At 35.6% G+C, this 14623-nt stretch overlaps 1 protein-coding gene across 1 annotated transcript; it reads right to left on the bottom strand.

Moving 5' to 3' along the window:
- Nucleotides 1-6754: 6754 nt before the first annotated feature.
- On the bottom strand, nt 6755-7192 carry LOC145130438 (uncharacterized). The gene has a single exon (XM_079065241.1). The coding sequence runs from the start codon at nt 7190-7192 to the stop codon at nt 6755-6757; it is 438 nt and encodes a 145-aa protein (XP_078921367.1).
- Between the last annotated feature and the right edge of the window lie 7431 nt (nt 7193-14623).

Here is a 14623-nt window from a genome sequence, read left to right on the forward strand (position 1 = left end):
AGTTAAAACACTAAACAATAGTAGTGATGAATTTCCTTCGATAATCAATTTTATATATACATTTCATTAAAAGACATTAATTCATAACCCATAGAGATAACTCAATCTCTTTTCATGAATTACTACTTTTTACAATAACACATTCCACAAAATTTCCAATTCTCAAACAATGATACAATTCTATTAGCATATACTAATATTCCAATATTTGGAACCTATCTTTTTCCATCACTCATGCCACTTTTAATCTCTATACACACTAGATTCTTGCATTGCTTAATTTTAACATCCTACTTTCAGTCGCATCACGTTTTCTCTATGTGCGCGTCGCGAAAAAGAAAATTACATTGCTTATCTATATAATACTATGTGTCGCGGATATCCATACTTCTCAATGCGCGATCGCTGTGAAATGCATCACTTAATCCAAATTCCAGATTTACCCCTCACACAAATAAATTCTTATATTTACGATACAATTTATAGGAAACAAATTGCACATACACCATAATATTCCTTAACTATGTCCAAAATTTTGACTAACTTATATCCATAAAGTCTAGTCAATTCACATTTCCTTTCCACTCTCTGGTTTAAGATTAAGAATCTACAACTAGACGCCTAATTCACTTAAACCACGACTCTGATAGCAACTTGTAATGTCCCGACTTTTTAATACCAAGTACAATAAAAAAATCATTTTTATAACATGAATCATAACTAATTAGGTGTATATTCATACCGTAAATCAGTACAAGTAATTATCAATAGAATTTTGCAATAATCTTGTGTAAGAATCCAAGACGTACGCTACTAACTCCATTTCATGATACAAAATTTACCTGAACCTGAAAGACACACACGATAAAATAGTAAGCTACAACGAGCTTAATGATTAACATTACTGGCACCAAGTTTTCCATCTATTATTCATAATAAACTTATAGCCGAGTAAGCTATTATCAATTCCAATTAATCTCCCTTCAGCAGAAATCAATACTATAGATTGAAAGATGAATTCGCAATTGATAATACTACAACCACTAAGGCTATTGTCATAATATAATTCAAACATACAAATATTTATACATCCTCATAACTCCATGGGGTTATAGTCACCAAGATCACCAGTAATGACTAACTCCAATACAATGGTGTTACCATCATTAAGACCACCACTAACAAATAAGCTCATTACAGTGGTATTTCCAGCTCCATGCATACCGTTACATTCAATACTTACAATGAAGATAATATAGTAGTATTTACAACACTAAGCATACCACTAACAATTGATTCCCATACATTGGTAATAACAACACCAAACAAAACAACAATTATCTCTAAACAATCTACAAATATAGCGTTACAGACACTAAGTCCACCATTGACTTGCACTCCTCAAATAATGCTATTACAGTCACACAAACTACCATCGTTTTCTAATAACTATATACAAGTATAACATTACAGACAACAAGTATGCCATTGAGTTGTATTCCTCAACTAATGGCATTACAGTCACCTAGACTACCGTGAATTTCAGATCTATAGACTCATAGTACAATATCGCTCTTTCTATTATTCTAATAAGGTATACAACCTTATCACACTGCCTTACGTCTAACAAAATTACTTTAGTCTAGCACATATATGTGCACTAACGGTACACCAACATCTTATTATACAATAGACATACAATTTCATTATTAAAGCCATTTATATACATTCCACATACCAATTAACCTTAACTTTCAACCACATAGAACCCTACAAGTTCTAAATTCATAGCATATCATTTCCTAATAATCATAATATCGTATTTATCATGTGATTAACACAATACAATAATAAACATGCATCTAGAAAATATATATCTAGAAAAGAAGTGTGTTTACCCACTTTGTTAGTTAGTGAAGACTAACTATCATTCTGGCCTCCATCGCTGCTCTGCTTTCCAATTCATCACTTGTCTAGACCGGTTTGGACAATATACCAAGTTTATTAGAACTTGTCTAAACTCACCACTATCAACCATATTGACCATTTATCTGATCACTAACTAGAATCATTAACTACTTGTCAAAAAAATAGTCAAATTTCCATTTATAATCACCTAAATACTTAACCCCGTAAGCCTTTAACCCAATCGACAAATCTCGGTAAGCTAGGATGTATAACCCATACTAACCAAATTAACATTCGACTAATCTTCAGGTTCATAATAGCATCATATTATGAATTCGTGTGACACATCCAAGGTCTAACACCCATTACAAATATTATGTAAATATAATCACGTAATAATGAGATAAAAATACCCTGACTCATCTCGTAGCTTAACCTACGTAAATCCATACACTGTTATAACTTTGCGGTAATAAGCCTCCAGAAATGCCTCCAAAGCCTCTCTCCCGACCGCGTGTGCCAAAACTCTCTAAATAACACAAATTGAATATATTTATACTAATATGGTTGCTGCATCGCAGCAAGCACGTGTTCGCGCCGCGAACATACATTTTACACAAAATTATTGCGTGGCTTAGATGTTGCAACGTGTCATGTATGATTGCCACATGTCCCGGTGACTCGCTTCACCTCCGCGCCGTGGTGAAGACTAAGCCACACCATGACGAACTACCATTGACGGTTTGACTTTGACTTTCGTTGAATTTCTCAGATTAGCAACATACTTTTATCTTAAATTCAAACGACCATAAATTTCTCATACAAACTCCAATTTTACAATCTTTATATCTACTTAATCGTGTGAGAGTAATCTATCACTTTCTTCCACTAACTCTCTCCCCCACCCCCTAAGAAGATTTCGTCGTCGGAATCTTATCTAAAGATACAACCAGGTTATAACAACATATTTTATATTTCCCTTGCATTCACATGCAAATATAAATTATTTATATATAAAGTAATACTATAGCATACCACAATATGCTTTTTATTTCATTACAATTTCGCTAACATGATTGCAACATGCAACATACGTTTCTCTATTCTCTACTGAGTATAGTAAATCCTAACTATACTCAACATTCATTTAGGACATAACCGTTTCCTAATCATACGTCCTGCAAGAGAGTTTCTCTTTCAATCTGCATCACATGTTTTATCTCACACATCACTTATCTATCACTTGGATTCCCGTTGCAAGTTTCATGATTCATCATCATACCTCTAATGTGAGCGCTTCTCACATGCACTTCTAACACATCCATTAACATCCAAAATTTTGGTCATTAAAGGTCATTCTGTAAATAAAGAGCATTCACTCCTCGAACATAATCAAAAGAAAATGTTAAAAGCGGAATTAATTCTGATAATCTTTGTTCCTTTTAAAATTAACCAATATCCCTATGTGATCAAATCAGATTGAATGGAAATTCAATCAACCATCCATAAAGGGATAGAACTCCTCAAACTTCACCTAACTGAGGGCTTTACCATTCATTATCAACTATTTTACATGTTGATCCAGGGTATTATTGTCACCAAGATTGCAATGATCAACAATCTCCAATATAATGGTATGCAATTTACTAAGAATACCACTAAATTTTTATAACTCGTATTTGGGATATTGAGGAGAACATGACTACCCCGAAATATAGATCCATCTTGAACCTTAGCATTATGGTCACCAAGACGTCTAGGTTCCGTTCTCCACCATAGTTCATAATAATCAATTACTAGCAACTAACACCCGATATTCGATTTATTTCTTATACTTAGCCACGAATGAACAACACATACAGTTCATAATAGAACCAATTAGATACTTATAACAAATTCTTCCAACGAGTCCTGATAAAATCGTCAAAAAATAGCTAAAATCTATCGATTTCTTAGTCCACATTCACATTTGGATGATGAATATAAACTAATAATATTTATGTGAATCGTTTCTAATCGATATATTTGAAATTTAAATGTGAATTTAAAAAGAATATATATTGATATTCATTGGTGAATTTATTCAAATAATTAAGAATTGTTGGAAAATATGATACAATAAGCATTCACATATGAATATTTTTAAAAAAAGAGAAGATATTTTTTTTAAATGTTTATTTATATACATCAATATGAATATCTAATGAAAGAGGATGAAAAAACATGAATTTTCGTATATTCAGATTTTTTTTCCAGATAAAAAACATGATCTAAAAATTTAAAAATAAAAAACGAAATTATATATATATATATATATATATATATATATATATATATATATATATATATATATATATATATACACACACACACACAAAAACAAACAAACACACTCACACAGAAGGAGATCTAGGTTCAAATGAGAAGTAGATTAATCATGAGAAAAGTGAGAATGAATTGTAACATGTGTCATCCCCAATTTCACACATAGAAATGAACGATTTATTTATGCTTATTTAAAATCAGAGTATCATTTTTGAAGAATAATATTGCCGAATTTGTTCCAAAAAATATAATAAAGATATTATCAAAGCATTTTTGAAGAAATGTTTTTTATTTATATTAAAAACGTTGGGATGTCATCGTTAATGCAATTCATAAGCATAAATGGAAACAATACATGCCTTACAAACATCTACTAATCAATTGACCTATAATCCATAAATCTCTCATCTGATCATCACACCTGTGCTCTCGTGCCACTACCTGTAATACGAGAAACTGCGAGGTCAGGCTTTGGAGTCTGGTGAGCACATAAGATTTTCAACCCACAATAATTAAATTTTTTTAATTATATATTTTCATCAAAACATTCCACTCGAATACCGATTCCCGTTATCCTCACCTTCCGTCCCTAAAGCATCTAATTTAGGGGACCTATCCTAAGGATCATTTTCGGGATAGACAATAATGATTAGGGGATTCCTTAGCAGTATATGTCAATAAGGCAACTACGGGGAGATGGAGTATACCTGTTGAACACTTAGTTCAAAAAAACACCTAAAGGTTCCTAGCATTCTAGCATTCCACTGGACTGTTTAGAATAGTTTGTGGTCATCATCTATACTCTGAGAGACGACTATACCATCTTTAAGTCAAGGCCTCTCATTATCTATTTCATCTTTCATCTCTCATCATCTATATCATCTTTTATCTACCTATCGCTACCCAATATATTTATAGTTATAAAAACACATATACAGTTTGAATCAAGTAAAACATGTATAAATCGTTCATGTAGCATAGATATAAGGAACACATATAATAGGCACATACAACATGTAATTATCTTTAATGCTTCATATCTATGTGTAAGATGAGAGTAACTATGCACTCACTTGTTAAAGTGATGACTCGAAACTCGGACAACACTTCGCTTCTAGCAACCGACTTTTCCTTTGACATAACCTACTATCATTATCACTAAGTCTTAACCTAATATTCTACGTGACTTAAAATAGTCTAGACCTATCAATTAATCCAATGAATATTGATAGTTCTATCAAATAAGGATCAATCAGGTCAGACGTTGGGAGACATGATCATTTCGACATAATAGCTTTTCTGAAATACAACAACCAAGCCAACGTAGCCATTCTAGGCACCTCTCCGGTAAGTAGATCGATTAGTATTATGACTTGGAAATACTGATAAATCTTATTTATAGGTTCATAATAACGTCTATGACTTATAAATATAAATTACACTAAGATAAAGTCGAGTGTAATTTAACTTACAGAGATTTCCTAGACAAAAGTCTGGAAATTGTGTTAGCAAAACTCCTGCTTACTAGAAACTTAGATGTTAGGCTTTAATGGATCTCAGAGCTTCGCCAGATACTTAAAAGGGAAATTTTGGGATTTTAGCCTTAGAACTCGAGAGGAAAAGGTGTAGGAGGTGTGAGGGATGAAATGAGGCATTACAGCCTATTTATAGCTAAATTTGGGGTGCACGGTGTGAAAATGAAGTGCACATCGCACATTTTAAGGTGACATCTCCGCAGCCGCTTTGTGCCATGTGTCGGCCTCTGTATGGTCAGTGTTTTCACCTTCTAGAAGAGCGCGTCGCACACCTGACACACACTGCACGCGACGCAAAACGCAGATTTTGTAAATTTCATAACTTCTTCATACAAGCTCTGTTTTTGATATTCTTTGTATCCCAGAAAGCTCTCGACGAGATCTACAACTTTTCTTTAGACTCCATCAACTAATTCTTATTTATTATTCATCCCTATTTTTTATATAATTAAATGATTTTGCTAATATCATAAATCTCTCATACGGAGTCCGTTTTTGGCATTCTTTTTCCAAAATTCCTATCTTAAAGAGTGCTACGATTTTCCTTTTGGTTTCTTTAGCTAAACATCAATCATTCTCTTCGTAGCTTTTTACGTCACACATTCATTGTGCGCGACTGACTTTTATATCTTATAATAATCATATCTAATTCATTCAAAGTCGGATTTCTACGAAATTTATATTTTCGGGATCGAGACGACGTGTACTTTCTTAATATTATATATATATATATATATATATATATATATATATATATATATATGTTTTGGCGCACTTATTTTTACGATTTAAGGGTTATTTGGCTGATTTTTCCTATTTTATTATATTATATTAATCATGAAACACATAATATTCACATAATTCTTCTTTATTACATCAAATAGGTTACAATTGTTGACCCTAACTTTTATATCATCTTATTAATGCCTAGCGAGAAACGCGTGCGTTACAATTTTCTCCCCTTTAGGATGATTCCGTCCTTGGAATCATGCATCAGCAAACAGATGTGGATCACGATTCTTCATCTCACTTTCTATTTCCCAAGTGAGGTTCAACCAATTCAAATGTTTCCATTGTACAAGCACTAAATCAACCATCTTATGTCGTAACTTCTTCGTCTTACTGTCAACAATCGCTTCGGGCTCTTCGATTAACCTCTTATATTCATCAATCCTTATCTCCGAAAGTGGAGTTATATCGGGGACTTCTCCCACGAACTTCCTCAAATAACACATGTGAAAAGTGCTATGAATGCTACCCAGTTCTTCTGGAAATTCCAGCTTGTAAGATTGGTTCCCAACTCTCCGTAGAACTTTGAATGGCCCAATAAATCTTGGATACAACTTCCCTCTCTTTCCAAATCTTATATGTCCCTTCCATGGACAGACTTTGAGCAACACCAAATCTCCAACTTCGAAATTCATTGGTCGTCGCTTCTTGTCAACATAGGTCTTTTGACGATCTTAAGCTGGTAACATCATTTCTCTAATCACCTTTAGCTTTTCAGCAGTCTGATTGATGATCTCCTGTCCCATAAACTGCTTTTCTCCAGCTTCAAGCCAACAAGACGGCGTACAAAACTTTTTTCCGTACAAGGCTTTATAAGGTGCCATCTTAATACTCGAATGGTACCTATTGTTGTAGGAAAACTCTACTAGGGGTAGATGCTCATCCCAGTTACCTTGGGATTCTAGGGTACATGTTCTTAACATATCTTCCAGTATTTGAATTATCCTTTCACTCTAACCATCAGTCTGTGGATGGTAAGTTGTACTTCAACACAACTTTATACCCATTTTCTTATTGTAGGCTCTTCCACAACCTCGATGTGAAACGACTGTCACGATCTGACACAATCATTAAGGGAACACTGTGAAGTCTTACTATCTCATTTACATTGACATCTACGAGCTTATACATAAACCATCTCTCAATGGCCGCTATGAAGTGTGCACTATTTGTGAATCGATCCACAATTACCCAAATCATGTCATGACCATTCTTCCTCCTTGGTAGTTTAGTTACAAAATTCGTGGTAATGTCCTCCCACCTACCCATGGGTATAAGTAAGGGATCCAAACTCCCGTATGGTTTCTGGTGTTGCGCTTTAACTCTTGCGTAGGCCACACACTCAACCGCATACTTTGCAACATCAAGCTTCATAGTCGGTCACCAGTAGTAAGCTTTCAGATCCGTATACATTTTGTTACTGCTGGGATGAATCGAGTACATGGTATTAAGGGCTTCTTCCATGAAAAGATCTCTCATTCCTCCCATCTTAGGCACCCAAATCCTATTTTGGAATACTTTCAACCCTTGTCCATTTGCCTAAACGCACTTCTTTTCGCACTTCTTTTCGGTTATCTCCTTCCAAAGCTTCCTCCAGATCTTTCTCAATACTCTCTACAATTGTTGCGACAATCTTAATTCTTAATGCCCTTGGCTTCTTTATTTTTGGATTTATCTTTCTACTCAAAGCAGCTGCTACGATATTGGCTTTACCAGGGTGGTATAGTATCTCGTAGTCGTAGTCCTTGAGTAATTCTAGCTAGCTTCGTTGTCTCATATTCAACTCCTTTTGATCGAAGAGATACTGTAGACTCTTATGATAAGTGTAAAGCTTACACCTTATGCCATAAAGATAATGTCTCTAAATCTTTAGTGCAAAAACTACCACTTCCAACTCCAGATCACGAGTGGGCTAGTTCTTCTCGTTCTCTTTCAGTTGTCGAGATGCATATGCTATCACTTTATCTCTCTGGGCCAGAACACAACCTAACCCAACTCCATATGCATCACTATAAACTGCATAGTCTTCAACTCCGTCAGGTATAGAAAGAGTAGGTTCTTCGCACAGCTTCTTCTTTAATTTCTCAAAAGCTTCTTTGTGCTTCTCACTCCATGTATGTAGCTCCTTTATGGGTCAAAGCTGTTAATGGAGAAGCTATCGAAGAAAATCCTTGGATAAACCTTATGTAATATCCAGGTAATCCTAGAAATCTTTGAATCTCAGTGGGACTTTTTGGTCGTTCCTACTTCATCACAGCTTCAATCTTTGATGAGTCAACCATTATTCGTTCTTGGTTAACCACATGACCCAAGAATTGGACTTCCCGAATCCAATAATCACAGTTGGAGAACTTTGCATAAAGCTTCTCCTTATTCAGAACTTCTAACACTTCTCTTAAGTGCTTACCATTCTCATGTTTGCTCTTTGAATATACGATAGTGTCATCGATAAACACTATTACAGATTTTTCTAGGAAAGGTTTACATACCCTATTCATCAAATCCATAAATATTGTTGGAGCATTGGTTAGTCCGAACAACATAACTAAAAACTTATATTTTCCATATCTCGTTCTGAATGCAGTCTTCTCTATATCCTGCTCTCTCACCTTCAGCTGATGATATCCTGACCTACGATCGATCTTCGAGAAATAGCTCGTACCCTACAGTTGATGGAACAAGTCGTCAATCCTTGGCAAAGGGTACTTGTTCTTTACCTTTGCTCTGTTCAACTCACTATAATCTATGCACATCCTCATGCTCCCATCCTTCTTCTTTACAAAAAACATCGGAGCACCCCAAGGTGATGAACAAGGTCTAATGAAACCTTTGTCCAACAACTCCTGAAGTTGTATCATTAGCTCCTTCATCTCTATTGGCGCTAATCGGTAAGGTGCTTTTGCTATAGGTGTGGTTTCTGGTAACAAGTCTATACTTAACTCTACTTGTCTATGAGGGGGCAATCCATGAAGATCTTCGGGAATGACTTCCGAAAAGTCACACACCACGAGTATAATTTTCATTTCTTTCTTCTAATTCTTTTCATCGATTACGAATTCCAAGTATGATGTACACCCTTTCGACAAACACTTTCTGGCTTTCATCGCGGAGTGATTCTAGAATTTACTCTATGTTTGTCACCGTACACCATAAATGGTTCTCTTATAGGTGGTTTGATCATTACAATCTTCTTTCTACACTTGCTGTCAGCATCGTTTTCACTTAGCCAATCCATTCCTAACACTATGTCGAAGCTGTTTAACTCAATGGGTAACAATTCCTCGTGTAAATTATTCCCATTCAAGTAAATAACGATGTTCTTAATGCAATCACTAACATGTACGAATTTGCCATAGAAACTTCTACTACTAGAGCACTATCTAGTTTATCTACAGGCAATACATGTCTTCTACCAAATTTATGTGATATAAAGGAGTAATTAGCTCTAGAATCAAATAGTATATTGGTAGGGAAATCATTTACAGGAAAGGTACCTGAAGCAATATCTTCTTCCTCCATTGTTGCTTCCAGTATCATATGAAATTCTCTCGCCTTTGGCATAGGTGGCACATTGGGTTTTGTAGCCTCCTTCTTCTTTGGGCAATCCTTCGCAATATGCCCTTCTTCATTACATCTGTAACATACCCTTTTATTGGATGTACACTCGTTGGCGTAATGACCAGTCCTTTTGCACTTGAAATAGGTCAACTCCTCGCCATAGTTCCTAGAGTGCTTCTTCTTGCACTTATCGCACCATTTTACTTCTCCTCCACCTCCAAAATTTTTGGATCTAGATTTTGAAAATCCGCTCTTGTTGTTGGACCTTGAAGATCCATCAAACTTCCTCTTCTCTCCTACATCCTTTCTCTCCCGACCCTTCTCCCGAAGTTGAGTCTCCACATTCTTGGCTGCTCTGATGACTATCTTCAAAGTAGTCGCCATCTTTACCGTTGGACCAAAGTATGCTGGTAGTCCATTAGAAAACTTTTGTATATTGGAGAGTTCAGTAGGGACCAAGTAGGAGAATAACTTCATCTCTTTGGTGAATGCGGTGGCACACTCATCAGCACTCATCTTCCCCTTCTTCAGGTTTTGAAACTCATTGTTCAGGTCTATCAGATCCACTTCCGAGCAGTACTGCATCTTCAACTGCTCCAGGAATGCTTCACAAGACATACTCAGGGCTTCTCCCTACGAAATTGTATTTGCCAAAAACTTCCACCAACTTAAAACCCCGATCTTCAGTTGTGTGAATGCTAAGACGATTTTCTACTTGTTGCTGCTGTTGTAACTCTCAAATAGCATCTCCATCTCGGAGATCCAATCCATAATCTCTACTGGATTTGGGCTTCCAGAAAGACTTGGTAGCTTGACACCCATGAAGTCCTTATATGTGCACCCACGTCCATCATCTCCTTCATTTGGTTGGTTCCTTCCAAAAATTATTGGTTCAACTTGGCTAACAGTCCGACTGTAGTTTCTCTCCTCACAATGTTCCTTGTTCAACTCACGTTGCACAACGGGTGCAATAGGTTCTCTTCTATTTTTTCTGGATTAGACGCCTTGTCTCATCTATTTGACGGTCTAGCATCATCTACATCATTGCATGTACTCCTGCCATGATTATTGGCTTGGGTACAGGGGAAACGATTGATGCATGCTCAAGCACAAGTCCCTCAGGCTGCTGGTTAGGGATGTCAAACACTTTCGTGGGACCCCGATTCCGTACGAGATTAATTTTTAAAAAAAATTCAGGGGCAAGGGCGGCGTCAGGAATGGGATTAAACCTCGTTTTATTTTCTGGACCGGGGGTGGGAGTAGGTATTTCCATCACGTACTCCCACAGGGGCCCCGTTTGTATATTTATATAAAAAATATATAAATTTAATATAAAAAGTAATATATATATATATATATATATATATATATATATATATATACACACAATAACAATATATTATCTAATTTTATGGTTTCTTGACTTTCTTCCACTTGACAACATACAACGATACGATAGTGAATCGCTCATATATTTTTGGACATATACTTTTTTTTGTAATGTTGGATTTGTCGTATCTTATATTTGTAAGTTTGTTGGATTTTTCGTTTTGTAATGTTTGATTTTTAATTTTTTTAGTTGTTAAAAAACTAGATTTTAAGCTTTTAAAGTTATGAAAAATAGTTTTTTAGCCCAAAATATAAGAATTTTTTTAACAAAAAAAAAGTCAATTTTAAGCTTATAAAACGGGGGAACGGGGGCGGGATCGAGGGTAATGAAGGTATTCGGGGGCAAGATCGGGGGGATATATAAACAGGGGATTCAGGGACGGAGGAGGGGGCGGGGGCATTAACTGATTTCAGGGTCGGGGGCGGGGGCAACTATTTTCGCTTCCGTTTGGTCCCATTGACATCCCTACTGCTGGTTCCCGTTAGCGTTTCCTAATCCGCTACGGGTTCTCACCATGTTGATATGTACACCAAAGAAGACATTCGAGATGAGAATATTAAGACAGGGAAGGTTTTACTTGACGTATAATCCTACCTATCACTCCGAAATATTACATGTCAGTTCTAATATCGTAGTTAACCATTTAGAAACATGAACACATAAAATTTCCAGATCCGGTCGACAATACACCATAGATCCGATCAAATAATAACATCCCAAAACATATAAGGCATCTTATATCTATAACATAAATCATTTAGCATACAAAAGTAATTTAGGCATCTTCTCTAAAGTAAGCTAGTGCTCGAGTCTATTTAAGTATACTTTCTAAATATAGCAGACACTCATCTCACAATCATCGCTTAGCATTCTGAGTTTATGTCTAGAAATCCTACAAATTTCTTGTTCGCTTAAACTAATGCGCTGATACCAACTATGACATCACCAATTTCATGGCTAGAAAAGACGATTTATTTATGCCTATTTAAAACTAGAGTATCCTTTTGAAAGAATAATATTGCGGAATTTGTTCCCGATAAAGATATTATACAACATTTTCAAAGAAATGTATTTTATTTATATAAAAAATGTTGGAATGTCATCATTAATACAATACATTAGCATAAATGGAAATAATACAGGCCTTACAAACATCTAATATTCTACTGACCAATAATCCATAAATCTCTAATCTGATCATCACACCTGTGCTCTCGTGCCACTACCTGTAATACGAGAAACTGAGTGGGTTAGGATTGAGAGCATGGTGAGTACATAGGGTTTTCAACCCATAATTATTAAATTCTTTTAATTATATGTTTTCATCAAAACATTCCACCCGATTACCCATTCCCGTTATCCTCACCTTCTGTCCCTAAAGCATCTAATTCAGGGGACCTATCCTACAGATCATCTTTGGGATAAACAATAATGCTTAGGGGATTCCTTACCAGTATATGTCAATAAGGCAAGCATGGGGGGGGGGGGGGTGGAGTACACCTGGTGAACACCTAGTTCAAAAAAACACCTACAGGTTGCGAGCCTGCTAGCATTCCACTGAACTCTCTAAAATAGTCTGTGGTTGTCATCAATACTCCGCTAGATGACTAGATCATCTTTAAGTCAAGGCCTCTCATCATCTATTTCATATTTCATATTTCATCTCTCATCATCTGTATCATCTTTTATATACCCATGGTTACCCAATATATTTATAGGTATAAAAATACATATACAGTTTGAATCAAATAAATAATGTATAAATCGTTCATCTAACATAGATATTAGGAACACAGATAAAAGGCACATTTCCATCTAATTATCTTAAATACTTCATATCTATGTGTATGATGAAAGTAACTATGCACTCACTTGTTAAAGTGATGACTCGAAACTCGGAGAACGCTTCACTTTTAGCAACCGATTTTTTATTTGACATAACCTAGTATCATTATCACTAAGTGTTAGCCTAATATTCTACGTGACTTAAAATAGTCTAGACCTATCAACTATTCCAATGAATACTGATAGTTCTATCAAATAAGGATCAACCAGGTAGGACAGTTGGGAAGCAAGATCATTTCGGGATAATAGCTTTTCTGAAATCTAACAACCAAGCCAACGTAACCATTCTAGACACCTCTCCCGTAAGTAGATCGATCAGTATTATGACTTGGAATTACTGATAAATCTTGTTTATAGGTTTATAATAACGACTATGACGTATAAATATAAATTACACTACGATAAAGTCGAGTGTAATTTAGCTTACAAAGATTTCCTAGACAAAAGTCTGGAACTTGTGTTTGCAAAACTCGTGCTTACTAGCAACTTAGATGTCGGGCTTTAAGGGATCTCAGGGCTTAGCTAAATACTTAAAATTAAGGAAATTTTAGGATTTTAGCCATAGAACTCGAGGGGAAAGGTGTAGGAGATGTGAGGGATGAAGTGAGGCATTGCATCCCATTTATAGCTAAAATTGGGGTGCACGACGTGAACATGAGGTTCACATCGCGCATTTTAAGGTGACGTCTCCCTAGCCACTATGTGCCACGTGTCGGCCTCTCTGTGGTCCGCGTTTTCACCATCTATAAGTGAGCGTCACGCACCTGTCGTACACCGTACGCCGCGCAAAACGACGATTTTGTAAATTTCCTAACTTCTTGTCACGAGTTCCGTTTTTTACGTTCTTTATATCTCCGAAAATCTCTCGAGGAGATCTACAACTTTCCTTTAGACTCCATCGGCTAATTCTGAATTTATTTTTCATACCTATTTTTAATATGATTAAATGATTTTGCTAAAATCATAACTCTCTCGTACGGACTCCGTTTTTGACATTGTTTTTTTCTTAAAATTCCTATCTTAAAGAGTACTACGATTTTCCTTTTGGTGACTTTAGCTAAACGTCAACCATTCTCTTCGTAGCTTTTTACGTTACATATTCGTTGTGCGCGACTGACTTTTATATCTTATAAAATCATATCCAATTCATACGGAGTCGGATTTCTACGAAATTTATATTTTCGGGATCAAGACGATTTGTACTTTCTAAATATATATTAATATATGTTTTGGCGCACTTATTTTTACAATTTACGGGCGATTCGGCTGATTT

This window comes from Lactuca virosa, chromosome 8 (genome assembly GCF_052849685.1).
Source record: "Lactuca virosa cultivar CGN04683 chromosome 8, Lactuca_virosa_CGN04683_v6, whole genome shotgun sequence".
NCBI classification, from domain to species: domain Eukaryota; kingdom Viridiplantae; phylum Streptophyta; class Magnoliopsida; order Asterales; family Asteraceae; genus Lactuca; species Lactuca virosa.